This window comes from Spermophilus citellus (genome assembly GCF_964194105.1).
Source record: "Spermophilus citellus genome assembly, chromosome: 12".
Classification (NCBI taxonomy): Eukaryota; Metazoa; Chordata; class Mammalia; order Rodentia; family Sciuridae; genus Spermophilus; species Spermophilus citellus.
Genome location: NC_138198.1, coordinates 5371871 through 5390916, shown reverse-complemented (window position 1 = coordinate 5390916; position 19046 = coordinate 5371871). Strand labels below are relative to the sequence as shown.

Sequence of the window (19046 nt, the reverse complement as noted above, 5' to 3'; positions counted from 1 at the left end):
GCATTAATCAGCTTTCAACAGGAGGTAATTTCATGGCTATTGGTTGAGTGGATGGGGCGTCGCTGCCTAGCTGCTCCTGGTGTGTGAGGCAGAATGTGTGCACATGCCCCTGACCTAGCAAACCTGCTGTCAGCTGTATGCACCTATGCACTAGGACAGACGAGAGGAGTGTTTGATGGAATCATAAAACAGAAAACATCTCAATGCACAGGAGAACAAGTAAACCAGGTAGGTGCCTGCAACGGATGGAGTAGCACCTACTATCACAGGAACACATTTCCAAAGGGTGATTCTGTCCGCAAGCAGGCAATTTGCAAAATATGCATTCAACAGAATGCCCCAAAATACGGAGTGCAAAAGAAAAGACAAGACATTTCCACACCATGAGTGCTATTATGGGTGCCCACACATACCACTGCACTGTCTCCCCGTCCCCCTCTTCAGCAGGCTTTCTGCTCTGTACCTCAGGCAGGGTGCCCAGCCTGCTACCAGGAAGTGCCCGCATGTCGTGAAGTCCTTGGCAAGTGACAGGCTGCTGGCCTGTGGCCTGGGCTCCTGGCCTCTGGATCTAAGGCCAGTGAGGCCCCATCAGGCCAAGGGGAAGACTGGCTGAACACTGAGCTCCACATGGCCATGTCCCCCGCCTGGCTGGCATCTCCCAAGATGGGAGGGGCAGAGCTCAAGGCCAACAGCTCAGGAGTGCATGCTGGGAGGGCCAGCGACTCTGCAGCCCTGGCCTGTCTCAGCAAGGGCCCTCAGTGGTTCTGATCCCCTTTACAGGCATGGACAGGGGGAAAGGCTCAAAAATGCCCAGATCCAAGGGTCAGCAATGCACTGGTTAGCCCAGGTCCTCCTCTGCTGCCAGTGATCCTGGCTCTAGCAGGAGCTGAGGTAAAGTGGGCCATGAGCAGGGAGCAGGCTCCAGCTGAGGGAGGCAAGTCCACGGGGCTCAGCTGAGGATCTACCCATGGTCAGGACTTGGTGCTTTGACCAAGGCACTGCCTATCTCTCTTTCTCTCTCAGCACTTATTTTTATTTCTTGCTCTAACTTCGGGGCTCCAGGAAGAGTTGCTCCCAGGGACGGGTCCAGAGACACATGGGCACCCTCAAGGTGCACAGCAGTGATGAACCCTACATTCCCTATCTCTTGTCCAGGAGGAAGGGAATCTCCTACTCCACTGACTGGTGGGGAGGTTGAGGCTCCTGGTGGCCTATTGAGGGCCAAAGCTGAGGGGGCACAGCCTTCTCTGCAGGATGAAGGTGGGTACTTCCCAGAATGTTTCTGATCCCCAGTCCCCCTCAGGTCGCCTCTGAAGCTTCCCAAATGGGATCTGGCTCCATCTCTACAATGCTCCTCCTGTGGAGGGAAGGGAGCAATAACCTGTCTGAGGCCCTAGAACACCTGCTTGTACCCAGGATGGCACTCTACCACCCAACTGTTCCCATCTGTTGGGTGGCACAGTAGGAGAAGCCTACTTCTGGGGAGAAGGGAGGTCAGGGAAGAGTTAACCCAGGGCCTCATCAATTCTGATGACAGAATTCTTCTGTAGCACAGCTACCTTCAGGCCCTTCTGGCGGCTGCTCAGCCCCTGGGGAATGGAGGTTTCTATCCTGGAGCATCCCAGCCTGTAACCTATAGAATCCTCAGCCAGTCCTGCCTACAGATCCCCACACCTCCACCTGCATACCTCCTCTGCAAGTCTCCAGGACTGTCCAGGTCATAAGCAAGCCTATGTTCTGTGAGTTCACCCAGCTCTGATCCCCCAAGTCAGCTCACCAACATGCCCAGATTTTCTACAGCATGAAGGTACTGAAGGACAAAGAGCCCACGGGCATGGCTCTGGGGAAATGGGCTCTCAGCTGACTTCTGGGAGCCACCCTAAGCCTCCTCACTTCCCTGAACCTTGGTTAGGCTTGGGTTTGGAGACTGCTAAAATGCCTTCATTAAAAAAAAAAATTAGTTGTAAATGGATCTTTTTATTTTATTTATATATTTATGTGCAGTGCTGTGGATCAAACCCAGGGCCTCACACATGCCAGGCAAGTGCTCTACCACTGAGCCACAATTCTAGCCCCTAAAATTCATTTCTTAAGCTGCACTAGACACTTCAAGTACTCAACAGACACATGTGGCTAGTGGCTGCCACACTGGGCAGTGTAGAGAGAATACTCTCACCACTGCAGCAAGTTCTGTTGGATGATACCGTCCCAGACCTGGGGTACCAAGGGATAAGAGTCTGTCTCTAGTCTTCTGAGGGAAGTGGCTCAGTTCTAGCCCCACCCTAGTGGTGCGACTCTGGTGAGCCATTGTGTTGTGTGCAGAGCAAGAGAGCCATGATGTGTGGAGGGACCTGAGGCCACGGCTGTGTGAGAAATCTGCAAGGCACTGGTGGCCAGAAGTGAGCCAGGCTGTTAGTGCAGCCACTGCAAGTGGCCAGGACACACAGCAAGGTCCAGGAAGGTTAGTGGCATGCAGGGCACTGCAGTCCGAGGACGGGTTAGGAACACGCCTGCACTTACATGATGACGGTTTTCTTGGGGACTTTAGTCGCCTGCGCAGTGACTACAAAGAAAACAGTCAGAATAGCAAGGGTTACAGAGAAGCCAGTGCCTGGGGCTGACTCCCTGATGGCACTGCAGTGCAGCCATCTGCTGGGCTTAGGAGCACTGGCCATGTGTCCCTGGGCAGCCTGTCTCAGCTAGGAGGTCCAGTTTCCTCAGCTACAGACGGGTGAAAGCGTCTGCCCTGAGGGGCTGGGGTGTGACAGCAGGCACCCCAAGGATAGCCCACTCTCCCTCCTGAGCGCCACAGGAGCTGTGGGGAGGAGAACGAGCTGGCATCTGTTGCCTACTCAAAAGGGCCCAGGCTTTTCCTCATGCTGACATAAGCCTGTGAATTCCTCAAACATGTAGCCCAACATAGCCCTGAGGCCTAGGGAAAGGGAAGAGTAGCCTGTGGCCGTGCAGTGGGCCACCAGCCACAATGGGGCCAGGATGGTTGATGCCTTTGCCACAAAATGAGTTCAAGTCCAAAAGGTGTCTCCAGGGGAGAGGGATACAAGAGTCCTGAATGTGGACATCTGAACCCCATGCATGTGGTGAGTGTCTCCAGGGGAGGGGGCACCAGAGTGCTGCACGTGGCACATCTGAGCCCCATGCATGTGGTGGGTGCCTGAGGTCTGAGTGTGAAGGGCAGCTGTCCCAACTGTGTGGCCTTTCCTGGTTTTCCCAGCTGTTGCCCTTACCAAAGCCAGCCCATGGGGCCTATGTTTCCATCTTGCTGCTGGGGACTGGAGTTCCAGAGAGGATGAAACTCATCTGGAACCAGGCAGCACCTACTCCCAACCACCTTGAGGCCTCTTCCCTTGACCTCTGGGCAGGCCTGGGCTTGACTACTGCAGGCCATCTCCAGGCTCAGCAGCCCTCTCACTGCTCAATGGGAAGGTGGAGGAGGTGGCCAGCAAAGCCAAGCGGCCTGTACTGGGACATGGTCCCACATCTTCTGGACCAGGGGACTTTCTGCTTCACTGCACTGCAACACTGAGACAGGCTTTCCCTAGGCAACTTATGGCATTTCAAGCTTGTCGCAGATGATGAGCACAAGAGTTAGACACTGTCTGTGTGTGTGTGCATTGGAGGTCACACTGGCTACATTTGTGTGCCTGCACATGGATGTACCTTGCATACAAATGTGCACACAGGTGTACTTGTCTGCACACATATGCATGCTCAGACACGCTGCACACACATTCACACACACAAGTGTGTATACATGTATGTGCACATCAGCACATGTACATGTGTTTGCTCAGGCATGTGTGTTTATATGTGTGCATTGCTTGCACAAGCTGTGCCCAGGCATGTGTGTGTTTATAAGTGTGCATTGCTTGCACAGGCTGTGTTCAGGAGTGTGTGTGCGTTTATATGTGTGCATTGTTTGCACAGGCTGTGCTCAGGCTTGTGTGTGTTTATATGTGTGCATTGTTTGCACAGGCTGTGCTCAGGCGTGTGTGCATACTTATGCGTGCATTGCTTGCACAGGCTGTGCTCAGGCAGTGTGTGCTTATATGTGTGCATTGCTTGCACAGGCTGTGCTCAGGCAGTGTGTGTGTGTGCTTATATGTGTGCACTGCTTGCACAGGCTGTGCTCAGGCAGTATGTGTGTGTTTATATGTGTACATTGCTTGCATAAGCTGTGCTCAGGAGTGTGTGTTTATATGTGTGCATTATTTACACATGCTGTGCTCAGGCATGTGTGTGTTTATATGTGTGCATTGCTTGCACAGGCTGTGCTCACGTGTGGGTATGCATTTATAAGTGTGCATTGCTTGCACAGGCTGTGCTGAGGCATGTGTGCGTTTATATGTGTGCATTGCTTGCACAGGCTGTGTTCAGGTGTGTGTGTGCATTTATATGTGTGCATTGCTTGCACAGGCTGTGCTCAGGCTTGTGTGTGCTTATATGTGTGCATTGCTTGCACAGGCTGTGCTCAGGCTTGTGTGTGTTTATCTGTGTGCATTGCTTGCACAGGCTGTGCTCAGGCTTGTGTGTGTTTATATGTGTGCATTGCTTGCACAGGCTGTGCTCAGGCAGTGTGTGCTTATATATGTGCATTGCTTGCACAGGCTGTGCTCAGGCTTGTGTGTGTTTATCTGTGTGCATTGCTTGCACAGGCTATGCTCAGGCAAGTGTGTTTATACCCAGACGCCCTTCCTCAGACATCCTACTGTCCTGTCCTCTGCCCTCAGTGTAGACGCCCTTCCCCAGACGTCCTACTGTCCTGCCCTTTGCCCTCAGTGTATATGCCCCTTCCCCAGATGTCCTACTGTCCTGCCCTCTACCCTCAGTGGAGATGCCCCTTCCCCAGACATCCTACTGTCCTGCCTCTGCCCTCAGTGGAGACACCCTTCCCCAGACGTCCTACTGTCCTGCCTCTGCCCTCAGTGTAGATGCCCTTCCCCAGACGTCCTACTGTCCTGCCCTCTGCCCTCAGTGTAGACGCCCTTCCCCAGATGTCCTACTGTCCTGCCCTCTACCCTCAGTGGAGATGCCCCTTCCCCAGACGTCCTACTGTCCTGCCCTCTGCCCTCAGTGTAGATGCCCTTCCCCAGACGTCCTACTGTCCTGCCTCTGCCCTCAGTGGAGACACCCTTCCCCAGACGTCCTACTGTCCTGCCTCTGCCCTCAGTGTAGATGCCCTTCCCCAGACGTCCTACTGTCCTGCCTCTGCCCTCAGTGTAGATGCCCTTCCCCAGACGTCCTACTGTCCTGCCTCTGCCCTCAGTGTAGATGCCCTTCCCCAGACGTCCTACTGTCCTGCCTCTGCCCTCAGTGTAGATGCCCTTCCCCAGACGTCCTACTGTCCTGCCTCTGCCCTCAGTGTAGATGCCCTTCCCCAGACGTCCTACTGTCCTGCCTCTGCCCTCAGTGTAGATGCCCTTCCCCAGACGTCCTACTGTCCTGCCTCTGCCCTCAGTGGAGACACCCTTCCCCAGATGTCCTACTGTCCTGCCTCTGCCCTCAGTGTAGATGCCCTTCCCCAGACGTCCTACTGTCCTGCCCTCTGCCCTCAGTGTAGACGCCCTTCCCCAGATGTCCTACTGTCCTGCCTCTGCCCTCAGTGTAGACGCCCTTCCCCAGACGTCCTACTGTCCTGCCTCTGCCCTCAGTGGAGACACCCTTCCCCAGACGTCCTACTGTCCTGCCTCTGCCCTCAGTGTAGATGCCCTTCCCCAGACGTCCTACTGTCCTGCCCTCTGCCCTCAGTGTAGACGCCCTTCCCCAGATGTCCTACTGTCCTGCCTCTGCCCTCAGGGGGAAACCCCCTTCTCTAGAAGTGCAGCCCATCCCAGCTGCTGCCTGCAGGAGGCCTGTGTGACCACTGCCAGGAAGGCTGCCCTGGGTCAGAGGGGGGTTATCCTGCAGGCCAGGGGCAGGGCTCACACTTCCCCACCACAAAGCAGCCTCTCCAGCGCTCATTCCGGGTTCCTGGCCACCTCCGCCTGCCCCACAGGTTCTGAGACCACGTGGCCTGCAGCCTCTGGTCTCCTCCCCGCAGCCTCCTCTTCTAGCCAGGTCATCTGCCCAAAATGCCTGCCCAGCCACCCCTGCAGGAAGTGCACCCGCTCTGAGACATGGTGGGTCTGCTGCCCCCCAGTCCTGGCTGGCTGTGCAGCTGTGACACAAGGCTCAAGCCTGAGGACCCACCTAGGCAGCATGGGCAACAGGCTCGGTGGCACCTACCTTCTATGGCAGCCACAGTCTGCTCCCTGTGGCGCTGCTCCCAGGCCGGCAGCACAGGGCTCTGCATGTACAGCTCCCCACCACCACGAGTGGAGCCAAGCCGGTTCACCAGCTGCAGGATGGACAGAAACCACTCAGGACCCCTATCCTCAAGGGACCTAGCTGTCTCTTGTCCACTCTGGTGGTCTTTAGTTTGAGGTCCCCACTGAGACTGTGTCCCCCAAAGGGGACAGGGCTCCCAGCCAGGGCCTCGCCCAGGCATCTTGCGCTGTGCAGATGGCTGCTGGCCGTGTGTGGCTCTGAGCCCCTGAAGTGCAGAGCTGGCTGGGTCTCCCTGCCTCCTGGAACTTGCATGTGGGGCCCACATGCAGGAGGCTGGCCTCTAGACAAGAGCCAGAGACTGGAGCCTGGGGGTCTTGGGGGCCCTGTAGCGGGCACACACCTGCTCAATGTCACTGTGTGCCAGGACAGGCCCTGAAGACCAGAGGCTCAGACTGGGCCTTGCCTTCAGGAGCCCCAGCCTTGGGCCTCCGGACAATGAACAGGGACAGGGCAGCTCTTCCCTCTGTAGGGTCCCACCTATGTGACACCAGGAAAAGGTGGAAACTAACACTACTTTTTACATAAATGGATGAAAGTTGAGGTCAGCACTGGGTTCCCTAGAAAGGCAAAAACCAAAGGGCTTCTTTGAGAGGGTGGGAACAATGGCAGGTGGCAGGGCTCAGCCTCGTGTGGAAGAGGAGCAAGGCCAGACATGGTGTGGTGGGTTGGGGATGATGGGTGACAGTGGCCTGGTGTCTCTGGGCCTGTGCCAAGGGCCCAGGCCCTTCCCTTGTCAAGCCCTAGTGGACAGCTGGCCATGAGGCCCCTTGCCCACCCGTCTTACCTCGCATTCATAGTGTCCCAGGTCATCCTTGCCAGCTGCTCTGACCACAAGCACCAGCAGGCCGCTGCGGGGCTCACTCAGCATCTGGTACTTGTTGCCCGCAGTCAGCAGGGCCCCATCTTTGTACCACCTAGAACCCGTCCCAAGAGTCCATGAGGCAGGGTGTGACATTCCCTGTGCTGCAGACCCGCTGCCCTGGCCCAGATTCTACAGTCCTTGGTGAACCCACCCTGTGGATGTCCACATCCAGCTTGGCCATGCTATCTTGTGGCAGAGGCCCCATGCCCAGTGGGTCTCAGCCCCACAATGCCCTCTCTTCAGTGATCAGACAGTCACTGTGCCCAGCCCCGTACAGCTGCACAACCCTTGTGTTGCAGACAAGAGCCTGAAGCCCCTCCCCTGCTGCCCCACCATGTGCTGGCCCACCTGGTCTGAGGGTGTGGGGCGCCTTCAATGGTGCAGGTGAGCTGGGCATCCTCTCCCTCCACAAAGGGCGAGGCCCGGACCTTGTTCACAAACCGTGGGGGGACTGCAGGGTGGAGAGAGACAGGGAGCCACTCTGATGGAGCTGGGGGTGTCTGAGCCCCCACATTCCTTCCTGAGCCCTAAGTGAGCCCATGACCACATAGGGCTTCCACCCCCACATGCCTGCCTGCCTGCCCTTCCCTCCCACCCACACCCAGTCCCTCATCACAGCAAGCAGAGGGATGGAGGGCCCTTCCACCCATCCACCAGAGCCACGTGGTGGGCTTGGTCAGGGTGTCTCCCTGCCCCACGGGCCTCCAGGCTCACCTTGCACCAGGATCTTTCCCAGGGTGCTGGCACTGCCAGCGGCACTGGCCGCAAAGCACATGTACTGGCCAGAGTCGACCCCAGTCAGGTTGTCCAAGATGAGGGTGCAGGAGCCATCTGGGTCTTCGATGAGGATGTGGTGAGGGTCCACTTCCACTGGCTTCCCATCTAGAAGGGAGGAGTGAGGGCTGTCGTCGAGCAGGGACCTTGTAAGCCTGCCCCGGTGGATGAGAGGCTGGGGCTGGCCTGCACCTCTCTGGGTCTGTCTCTGTTTCTCTCTCTTTCTCTCTGGTGTGGCCCAGACCTCTGTCTCTGTGTCTCTATGTCCACCTTGGACATTAGCTAGAGGCAGGGCCAGGTGGAAAGACCTGAACCTGACAGAAGACATCCACATGGACAGCTAAGTCCGTGGTAGCCCCACCACCCCAGTGTGACTCCCTGCGGACCTCCCATGTGCTGATCATGCCCAGCTCCCTGGCTATGGGCCCATTCTCACTCAATCCCACCAAGCCTACAGCTACATAATCCACTGCCTAACACCCCTTCCCTCCCACCCACACCTGGTCCCTCATCACAGCATGCAGAGGGATGGAGGGCCCTTCTACCCATCCAATCTGCAGGGGGCTTCGAGAAGGAACTCAGATTTCCATGGCTCTGCTGGACACAGGCACCAGGACACCCAGTTGTGGACAGGGACCTCTGGGTGCCATGGCGATAATGTCTGCATCTGAACTCTGGCCTGAAACTGCGTGTGACTCTGAGTTCACACATGGTGGACCCTTAGCACCAGCCTTCTGCTCAGGGGGAGCCAGGCATCCTGCTGGTCTTCCTGAGGCCACTAGTGCAATGTGCCCTTGTTGACCCAGGGGCTGCTGCAAGTGGCATGGCCATTTGGTTTGACAGTTAACCAGCTAAGCTGGGACAGCTCCACGCAAAGACCTGGCAGTAGAGCGTGGACGCCACACCCCAACTTCCCAGCCTTTGCGTGGCTGGCAGAGGAAGTGCCAGGCCTTGCTATAACACAGAGGCGGCCAAGGTAATGAGAAGATGAATCGCAACTTGATGGCCTTGTATGGCCAGCAGAAATGGCCAAAGGGAGCTGGCCGCTAGAGTGATCACCACCAGCTCTATCCACTTGCTGCCCCCGTGGCCCCAGGTGGTAGGCACATACATAGGTCATGCAAGCCCAGCAGCTCTGGATGGAGTGGCTCTGAATGGGGTGCCCTGGGAGCGCTGCCCTCCTGAGAGGTGGGGTCCGGCAGAACTGAAATCAGTCACTGAGGGCACTGACTTGGGAAGGGATGGGTGCTGGTCTCCAGAGGTCAGCAAGCTGCTATAAAAGCCAGCCTGGTCCTGAGCCCCTCTCTTCCTGTCACTGCAACTGCTCCTTTCCCCTGGCAAGACTCCCACGAAGTCATGAGGCCACCAAGGGGAACCCCACCAGATGGCACCATGCCCTTTGGACTTTCAATCTGCAAACAATCTCTTCACTTTATAAGTAACCCAGACTCAGGTGTCTTGTTGGCACATCAGGAAACAGACCAAGACACGTCGCACGTTCCTGAGACAGACCGTTTCTCGGCTAGAGCCCTTGATGAGTGAAGCGTCCCCTGGGTCTGGGACTTATCCCCTGCCAGACATGGCTGTCAGATACCACTTTTGAAAATCGGCTCTCAGCATGCAGTGGGGCTTTGGAGGAAACCAGATGCCCAACCCAGTGAGGCCTTGTGATCTTCCACTCAGGGATAGGCCAATAGGACTCCCTGAGGAACAAGAGATAAGGGCTGCCCAGCCGCATTCATCAAAAGGAAGAGAGCTTCCTGAATGAGTGGATGTCCCCCAAGGGCAGGGTGGGCTCCGCTCTCCACTCCACTCCCTGATGCAAGGCAACTGACTCCATGAGAATCTGGATCCAAGGGTCTCCACTCATGGGCTTGGGTTCGCATGGTCTAGCTAAACTGAAGCCCACTGACATGGCAGCTTGCTAGCCTCATCACCCAGGAAAGGGAAGCTGGACTCATTCATTGTTTTGGGGGCTGGCCAGAGCTCTGGGCACTCCTGGGCCCTCTCTGCCTGGCCGCCCTTCCTCGCTAGCTTCCTGGGGTCCCTCCCATCTCTCTGGCTTGCCGCCCCTTCACTTATGTTCCTCACCTCTCTGACTCTGTGAATCCCAGATCCCAAGCCTTGAAGCCTGAACCTCATCTCTTCACACTCATTCCACATTCAAACTGACCTCAGTCTCTCTCTCTCTCTCTCTCTCTCTCTCTCATCAGGGATTGAACCCAAGGGCCTGAATCACATCCCCAGCCCTTTCTACATTTTATTTAGAGACAGGGTCTTACTAAGTTGCTTAGGGCCTTGCTAGGTTTCTGAGGCTGCTTTAAACTTGCATCCTCCTGTCTCAGTCTCCTGAGCTGCTGGAATTGTTTTGAGGGCTGTGCACTAGACCTGACCCATAGTTTCAGACACACTGTATGCCAAGGACCTGCCTGCCATCTCTCACCTCCAGCCAGACATCTCTCCTAAGCTCTAGATTTATTCTCAAGCTATCCCCTCCATAACCACCTGGAGCCCAATGGGCACCTGGATTCTTCAAAACCTCACAAATCTGGGTTTCTTTCCTCCCTGCCCAGCTCAGGATGTACCAGCCTGCCTCCCTGTGGGTCTGCCCCACCTCTGTGAATAGGACCAGTGGCCTCTGCTGTCCACAACCCCTGTGCTGCTCCCTGGATGCCATCTCTCTTCCACACACCCCATGCAACCCATCAGCAAATCTGGCTGGCTCTGCCTTCAAAATGCATCCAGGATGCAACCATGGCCACCACCAACATGATGCCATGTCCCTAAGCAGGCCCTTGGCACTACAGCCAAGGTGACAGATGACAGATCTGAACCATGCCCCCTGCTGCTCACAAGACCATGAGGTTTCCATGTAGTCAATGCTCCGTGCTGCCCAAAGGAATCATGTTGATCCCTGGCACCAGCAAGGTGCCTCGGGACCCGAGAACAGTCTGCCAGGGAAGAGCCTCGGATTTTCTGGAACCTTGGGCCACAACAGATGGGCTAGCCTAGGGGTTTGTGGCTCAGGGCCAGACTGGACACTCTATTTTACAATGGCATTCATGGAAGAGGCTCTGGCCCATGCTAGCCTCTACACCAACTAGGAGATTCCTGGTGGGTGACCCGTGCCATACTGGCATCTATGCCAATGAGGAGACTCTTAGTAGGTGACCTGGGCCACACCAGCATCTATGCCAACAATGAGATTCCTGGGGGGATTCTCAGGCCATTCTGTGTCTATGCCATTGAGGAGATCCCTAGTAGGTGACCCAGGCCATGCCAGTGTCTATGCCAACGACGAGATTCCTAGTAGGTAACCCAGGCCATGCCAGTGTCTATGCCAATGATGAGATTCCTAGTAGGTGACCCAGGCCATGCTGTGTCTACACCAATGAACAGATTCCTGGAGGATGCTCCAGGCCACGAAGGCTTCTATGCCAATGATGAGATTCCTGGTGGGTGACCAGGGCAATGCTGGCATCTCTACCAATAATGAGATTCCTGATGGATGCTCTAGGCCAAGCCAGCATCTACGCCAACAAGATTCCTAGTAGGTGACCCAGGCCATGCTGGCATCTATGCCAATGACAAAATTCCTGTGGGTGACCTGGGCCATGCTGGTGTCTACACCTTTGACGAGATTCCCAGTGGATGACTAGGGCCACGCTGGTGTCTATGGCAATAACGAGATTCCTGGGCCACACTGGCATCTACACCAATGAGGAGATTCCTGATGGATGACCCAGGCCACACTGGCGTCTACACTAACAATGAGCTTCCTAGTGGAGCTCCATGTTGTCTTCTATGCTAATGTGAGATTCATAGTGGGCTTCAGGCCATTAATCTTGACTTCAGGAGGACTAGAGCCTGAGGTCAGCCACATGAGCGGTCAGCCATGCAGGTCTGACAGAGTTCCAGTGACAAATGCTGACGTCAAGTCTCATTAAGCCTCCTGGTTGGCATAGGTCTGTTTGGGTTCTCAGGTGTCACTGGGAGGAGAAGGTGCTCTTCCTCACTGCACTGGGAGCGGGAGGCTGGCAGCTCATAAGTGGTGACATTGGACCCTCCCGAAGTGCTCTTCTTTTTTCTCAGGGGCTGCAGTCTTGTCTTTATGCTAACCCTGAGCATAATAGCTCTGAACTCCAAGACCTTCTGGTGAATCACTGAACCTGAAGGCAACCTTGGGGACCAGTGAACTGGACGTCAGAAGTGAGAGTGGTCTCAGGACCCCAAGCCTATGGTGGTGCAGGAAGTGAGGATGGTCTCAGGACCCCAATCCTGTGGCAGTGTCAATTGAGACAGGCCTGGGAGACACCTGACCTCCCTTGACCTTGGCAGCTCCCATCCCTGAGCCATGTAAGGCCTGTGCTCCGTGACCCTGAAGGTGCAGTGTGATCAGCACCCTTCCTGGCCCATTAAGCTCACAGGCCTCTCCTGCACCCAGGTGCCTGCCTGTGGCCCCCTCTGTGGTCCTGGTGCTCTCTCGGCTGCCCTCAGGCATGTCTGTCTCGGCCCTGTGCTGACTCCTCACCCTGCTCATTCCCCAGGGTGGCCATGGCACCACCTGTTCACTGTCCATCCCCAGGATGTTTGCCCTTGAACAGGCCTGGACTGTCTCTTGTTCCCCATGCCCAGCCCACTGACCAGACCCCATGCTGTCCTCAGCCCCCGTGCGGCCCACCCCTGGTGGGGGTTCCTGTGAAGGATCAGTCTGTAGGCCCTGGCAGGTACCTTTGTACCAGCTGACAATAGGCTTGGGTGTGCCAGCTTTACAGTTTCCCCCAGCTCAGCCGTGTAGTCAGCCAGTTCCTCTTCAAATTCCGGAGGACCTGAGGACACATGTGGGGGTCTGAGGACTCTGAGGGTGGGATGTCAGGCCTATGTCCCCTGGGTGCACCCTGGCAAATTGCCCCCAACAACAGCAGTGGCCCCACATCCAAGGGCCTGGTTACTGACTAAGCTGGGTGTGGCTGCACGAGGCAGGGACAGACCAAGGTGCAAGACCATCACACCCAAACATGACCTGGTCAGATACCCCAAGTCTGGAGCTATGCCGTGTCCCCACTACATCCCTTTGTGTCCCCCATTTGAGTTAGGATCAGCTCAACACCTGCTCTGGGGCTCCCTGGGAGGCCAAAGCCACCAGTCCCTCAGCTAGATCTGAACAAGGGGAGAACCAAGCCACCAGTGCAAAAAACAACCCATGCCCACGTGCCCGGCCTGGGTGCAGCCCTCTGGGCATCTAAGTGATGTTCAGGTCCCCACCCCAGCACAGCACCAGGGACACTCACGCCACACAGGCAGGGCCAGGCGCTGCTGGATGCCGCTGATCTCCTTCACCCAGGAGTGCTTGATGATGACTGTGCGCGCCTGCAGCAGGTACTTGCGCACAGAGTCCTCCCGCTCATGCCACACCTCGAAGGCACGGTCGTCTCCTTCCACCTGGTCGTTCAAGTCGATGCTGCTTAACTGTTGAGGGGTGCAACATTAGTGGGAGGACAGAGCTAAGCATCCCCAGACAGACAGGGTCCAGTAGGGCCATGCCCAGGTCACCCCAGAACAATGGCAAGTTCTGCTCCAGTGGCCACCCTGGAGCCCAGGAACAGGGAAACCTCCACTGGCCTGCATGACACCCCCAGCCCCTGGCACCACAGACCTTCATCATATTCCGGAACACATAGCTGAAGGTGTCGGTGCGCGAGTCTCGTCGGGGCTTGCAGATCACCAGGTGGTTCCGAAACAGGAAGACATGGCGATTGTGGCCCTTCCAAGGCATGCGGGCCCCTGGTGCGCCCTCCCACACAATGAAGTGGCCCTGGGGTATGAGTAGATGTGGTTGGACTGTGGTTGCCTGGCCCCATCCCTGGGCGCAGACCCCAGGGTCATCTATGAGCCCAGCACCCACAAAAGCCACACCCCACCACATGGCAGCAGACGCAAGTCCCCCCACCTGGCGGATGGGCTCCCCCAGGGCCTCCAGGGTGCCGGGGTAGTTCTCCATGAGGGACACATGCAGCTTGTTCTCAGCACGCTGGGGCAGCGCTGACACGACTGCGTAGGCCTGCTCCAGAAGGGCGCAGTTCTGCCGGTTCCGGGCCTTGTTGCGGATCAGCTCCTGAGGCGGACCAAGGGTCAGGACCCAGACGGCTTCAGCCCCAAGGCCTGGCCTGGATATTCAAGGCTGGGGCAGGACAGGGCTTCCCACCTTGAGCAGAGCCTGGTACTTCTGCACCCACTCCACCGGCTGCTCCAGGTAGTGCTGCAGTGGGGGTGGGGGTGGCTGCGAGGGGTCCCCAGCGGACAGCATTTCCTCAGCGCATTTCTGTAGGCACCACAGGGCGGGTTTCGGGCAAGAAAGCACAGCCCCAGTTAGGGCATCCTGACAGTAGAGGACATCTCAGGGGCACTCTCACACCTGGCCCTGAACCTGGACAATGGCTGTGTTACCATCTAGCCGGAGGCATGCACAGAACTTGGGCAGTGAAGTGGCCAGCCCAGGAGCACAGAGCTACAAGGCTCAAGGGGCCCTGGGGACTGTGGGGGAAGAAATTAGGGAATATGAACTAAGGCCATGAGCACAGACAAGGGCTAAGCCTCAGGGGACTTTCAGGTCAGTGAGTTTTCTGGTGGGAGTCAAGGCCAGCACTAGGCCTGGGAGCAGCCAGGGAGGAGCCCGGTGGCCAACTCCATGGAGCCAGGCACAGGCACCTTGTAGAACTCCTGGACGGGCGTGCTGACAACCACAGACTCTGCCTGCACACGGCCCACCAGGAACTCCAGGTACTTCTCAAAGGCTTCCTGGTTCTTGATGAAGCACATGGCCACATCGTCATCTGTGTCACAGCGCTGCAGGTCCTGCAAGAAGCTGCCACAGAGAGGGACAGGGTCAGGGACAGGGTCAGGCACAGCTCATAGCCCAGTCCTGGGCCCTCTCCTTGAGAGGCTATGGTTCTTGCCCAGGAGTGGGTTCTGGGCCTGTGAGATTGAGTATACTAAGCTGGGTGTGCAGACACGTGGGCACGTACAGAAGTGCATGGGTATGTACACTTGCCCACGAGTGTGCAGATGTGTAGTATGTGAGCATGTATATGTGGGTACATGCATGTACATGTGCACGTGTGTGGGTGCATGTGTGCATGCATGTGACTGTGCATGTATACACAAGTGTGCAGATGTGACCATGCATGTGTGGCATGTGTGTATAATATGTGTGCATGTGTTTGCCTGAATGTGTCTGTGGATGTGCACATGGCACACACATGCACTCAAATGCTTGTGTGAGTGTGCAAGAGTGCACGTGCATGGAGATCAGCATGCATGTGAGTGCACATATCTATGTGTATCCAGCATGTATGCACATTTTTGTACAGGATTCACATATGTATGTGTGCACACATGTACACTATGTGCACACACATATCAAGCACATGTGCACGCACATTTGAGGCTGGGTGCGTGAGCATATGTGGTGTGCACATGGGACTTCCCATGTGCCCGTGTACATTCATGTGCATGCACATGGGCCTGTGTGAGTGCTCATGGGTGGCAGGTATTCTGCAGCCTTCAACCCATATGGCGAGCGTCTGTCACTGGGGCATCACACAAGTGGGATGTGCCCATGGGTAAATCGAGTTCCTACCCCAGCTGCTGAGTGTCACCCTCCACGAGGCCTGACCCACAGCTGTGCGTGCACCTCACATGCATGTGTGTGGCCTTGCCTACCTGCTGTGGAAGCGACTGATGTCCTGCACATTGCGAAAAATGACTGCCTTCTGGCTGGCCACGGCTGCTGGTGCTCGGGGAGCACGGTCCAGTTGCTGTATGTAGTGGCTTTGGAGGAACTGAAGCTCACCCACGAAGGTCTGCTCTGAGCTCAGCAGCTCCTGGATGACAGAGCTGGCGGAAGAGTGGCATCAGGGGGTGCCCAGCAGCTGCCCTGCTCCCACTGTCCCTAGTCTCCACATGGGGACTAGGGACACATGGAGAGCTTGCTCCCTTGCACTGCAGTTAAACGGGGTTCCTGTGATCAGGAGCCTGTCACCAAGCTTCAGAAAGTGGGTAGGTGGTGGAGCAAGGGCACCACTTCTTCCCCAGGAAGCCCTCCCGCACGAGGCTCTGGGAGGGCACAGCTGCAGACACCAGGGGCAGGACCGTGACCTAAGGAGGCTCACACAGCTTCAGCAAGCACAGGTCCCCCATGAAGAAGCAGGGCAGAACGCCAGCTGGCCCTTGAGGCCCAGCAGCCAGCTGTGGCTCCACCCTCAACCCTCCCCAACACATACCTCAGCCTGGTCTTGTACTCATCCTCGGACACGGCCTCGGGGAATTCGGGGGCCTCACTGTGTGCTGTGTGAGTTCCCTGGCACTGGGGGTGGGTGCTGGGGGAGTTCCCTGGCACTGGGGGGGTGGGTGCTGGGGGAGTTCCCTGGCACTGGGGGGGGGTTGCTGGGGGAGTTCCCTGGCACTGGGGGGGGTGCTGGGGGAGTTCCCTGGCACTGGGGGGGTTGCTGGGGGAGTTCCCTGGCACTGGGGGGGGGGTGCTGGGGGAGTTCCCTGGCACTGGGGGGGTTGCTGGGGGAGTTCCCTGGCACTGGGGGGGTGCTGGGGGAGTTCCCTGGCACTGGGGGGGTTGCTGGGGGAGTTCCCTGGCACTGGGGGGGGGTGCTGGGGGAGTTCCCTGGCACTCGGGGGGGGGGTGCTGGTGGAGTTTCCTGGCACTGGGGGGGGGTGCTGGGGGAGTTTCTGGCACTGGGGGGGTGGGTGCTGGGGAGTTCCCTGGCACTGGGGGGTGGGTGCTGGTGGAGTTCCCTGGCACTGGGAGGGGGTGCTGGTGGAGTTCCCTGGCACTGGGGGGGTGGGTGCTGGGGGAGTTCCCTGGCACTGGGGGGTGGGTGCTGGTAAAGTTCCCTGGCACTGGGGGGGGGGTGCTGGTGGAGTTCCCTGGCACTGGGGGTGGTGCTGGGGGAGTTCCCTGGCACTGGGGTGGGGTGCTGGGTGAGTTCCCTGGCACTGGGGGGTGGTGCTGGTGGAGTTCCCTGGCACTGGGGGCGTTGCTGGGGGAGTTCCCTGGCACTGGGGGAAGGGGTACTGGGGGAGTTCCCTGGCACTGGGGGGGGTGCTGGGGGAGTTTCCTGGCACTGGGGGTGGGTGCTGGGGGAGTTCCCTGGCACTGGGGGGGGTGCTGGGTGAGTTCCCTGGCACTGGGGGCGGGGGTACTGGGTGAGTTCCCTGGCACTGGGGGGGGTGCTGGGGGAGTTCCCTGGCACTGGGGGGGTGCTGGGTGAGTTCCCTGGCACTGGGGGGGGGTGTGCTGGGTGAGTTCCCTGGCACTGGGGGTGGGTGCTGGGGGAGTTCCCTGACACTGGGGGGGGGTGCTGGGTGAGTTCCCTGGTACTGGGGGGGGGGGTGCTGGGTGAGTTCCCTGGCACTGGGGGGGGTGCTGGGTGAGTTCCCTGGCACTGGGGGTGGTGCTGGGTGAGTTCCCTGGCACTGGGGGGGTGCTGTGTGAGTTCCCTGGCACTGGGGGGGGTGCTGGGTGAGTTCCCTGCACTGGGGGGGGGTGCTGGGTGAGTTCCCTGGCACTGGGGGGGGGTGTGCTGGGTGAGTTCCCTGGCACTGGGGGTGGGTGCTGGGGGAGTTCCCTGACACTGGGGGGGGTGCTGGGTGAGTTCCCTGGTACTGGGGGGGGGTGCTGGGTGAGTTCCCTGGCACTGGGGGGGGTGCTGGGTGAGTTCCCTGGCACTGGGGGTGGTGCTGGGTGAGTTCCCTGGCACTGGGGGGGTGCTGTGTGAGTTCCCTGGCACTGGGGGGGGTGCTGGGTGAGTTCCCTGGCACTGGGGGGGGGTGCTGGGGGAGTTTCCTGGCACTGGGGGTGGGTGCTGGGGGAGTTTCCTGGCACTGCGGGGGGGTGCTGGGGGAGTTCCCTGGCACTGGGGGGGTGCTGGTGGAGTTTCCTGGCACTGGGGGGGTTGCTGGGGGAGTTCCCTGGCACTGGGGGGGGGTACTGGGGGAGTTCCCTGGCACTGGGGGGGGGGTGCTGGGTGAGTTCCCTGGCACAGGGGGGGGTGCTGGGGGAGTTCCCTGGCACTGGGGGGAGCTGGGGAGTTTCCTGGCACTGGGGGCGGTGCTGGGGGAGTTCCCTGGCACTGGGGGTGGGTGCTGGTGGAGTTCCCTGGCACTGGAGGGGGGGTGCTGGTGGAGTTCCCTGGCACTGGGGTGGGTGCTGGGGGAGTTCCCTGGCACTGGGGGGGTGCTGGGGGATTTTCCCGGCACTGGGGGGGGGCTGGGGGAGTTCCCTGGCACTGGGGGGGGGTTGCTGGGGGAGTTCCCTGGCACTGGGGGGTGGTGCTGGGGGAGTTCCCTGGCACTGGGGTGGGTGCTGGGGGAGTTCCCTGGCACTGGGGTGTGGTGCTGGTGGAGTTCCCTGGCACTGGGGGGGGTGCTGGGTGAGTTCCCTGGTACTGGGGGGGGTGCTGTGTGAGTTCCCTGGCACGGGGGGGGGGTGCTGGGTGAGTTCCCTGGCACTGGGAGGGGGTGCTGTTGGAGTTCCCTGGCACTGGGGCGGTGGGTGCTGGGGGAGTTTCCTGGCACTGGGGGGTGGGTGCTGGTGGAGTTCCCTGGCACTGGGGGGGGGTGCTGGTGGAGTTCCCTGGCACTGGGGGTGGTGCTGGGGGAGTTCCCTGGCACTGGGGGGGGGTGCTGGGTGAGTTCCCTGGCACTGGGGGGTGGTGCTGGTGGAGTTCCCTGGCACTGGGGGCGTTGCTGGGGGAGTTCCCTGGCACTGGGGGGGGGGTACTGGGGGAGTTCCCTGGCACTGGGGGGGTGCTCGGTGAGTTCCCTGGCACAGGGGGGGGGGTGCTGGGGGAGTTCCCTGGCACTGGGGGTGGTGCTGGGGGAGTTCCCTGGCACTGGGGGGGGGGTGCTGGGTGAGTTCCCTGGCACTGGGTGGTGGTGCTGGTGGAGTTCCCTGGCACTGGGGGGGGGTGCTGGGGGAGTTCCCTGGCACTGGGGGGGGGTACTGGGGGAGTTCCCTGGCACTGGGGGGGTGCTTGGTGAGTTCCCTGGC

The 19046-nt window shown here is 58.6% G+C and overlaps 1 protein-coding gene across 1 annotated transcript; it reads right to left on the bottom strand.

The window, feature by feature from the left end:
* Positions 1-2852: 2852 nt before the first annotated feature.
* LOC308632096 (obscurin-like) lies at positions 2853-16317 on the bottom strand (the record flags this gene model as incomplete). Its single annotated transcript, XM_081263769.1, has 13 exons — positions 16264-16317; positions 15704-15877; positions 14690-14846; positions 14187-14303; positions 13932-14096; positions 13638-13796; positions 13273-13450; positions 12721-12810; positions 7922-8089; positions 7556-7658; positions 7130-7259; positions 6244-6355; positions 2853-2932 (listed from the first exon to the last, which is right to left on the bottom strand). The coding sequence occupies exons 3-13, from the start codon at positions 14798-14800 to the stop codon at positions 2853-2855; spliced, it is 1413 nt and encodes a 470-aa protein (XP_081119895.1). The 5' UTR covers positions 14801-14846; positions 15704-15877; positions 16264-16317.
* Positions 16318-19046: the final 2729 nt, after the last annotated feature.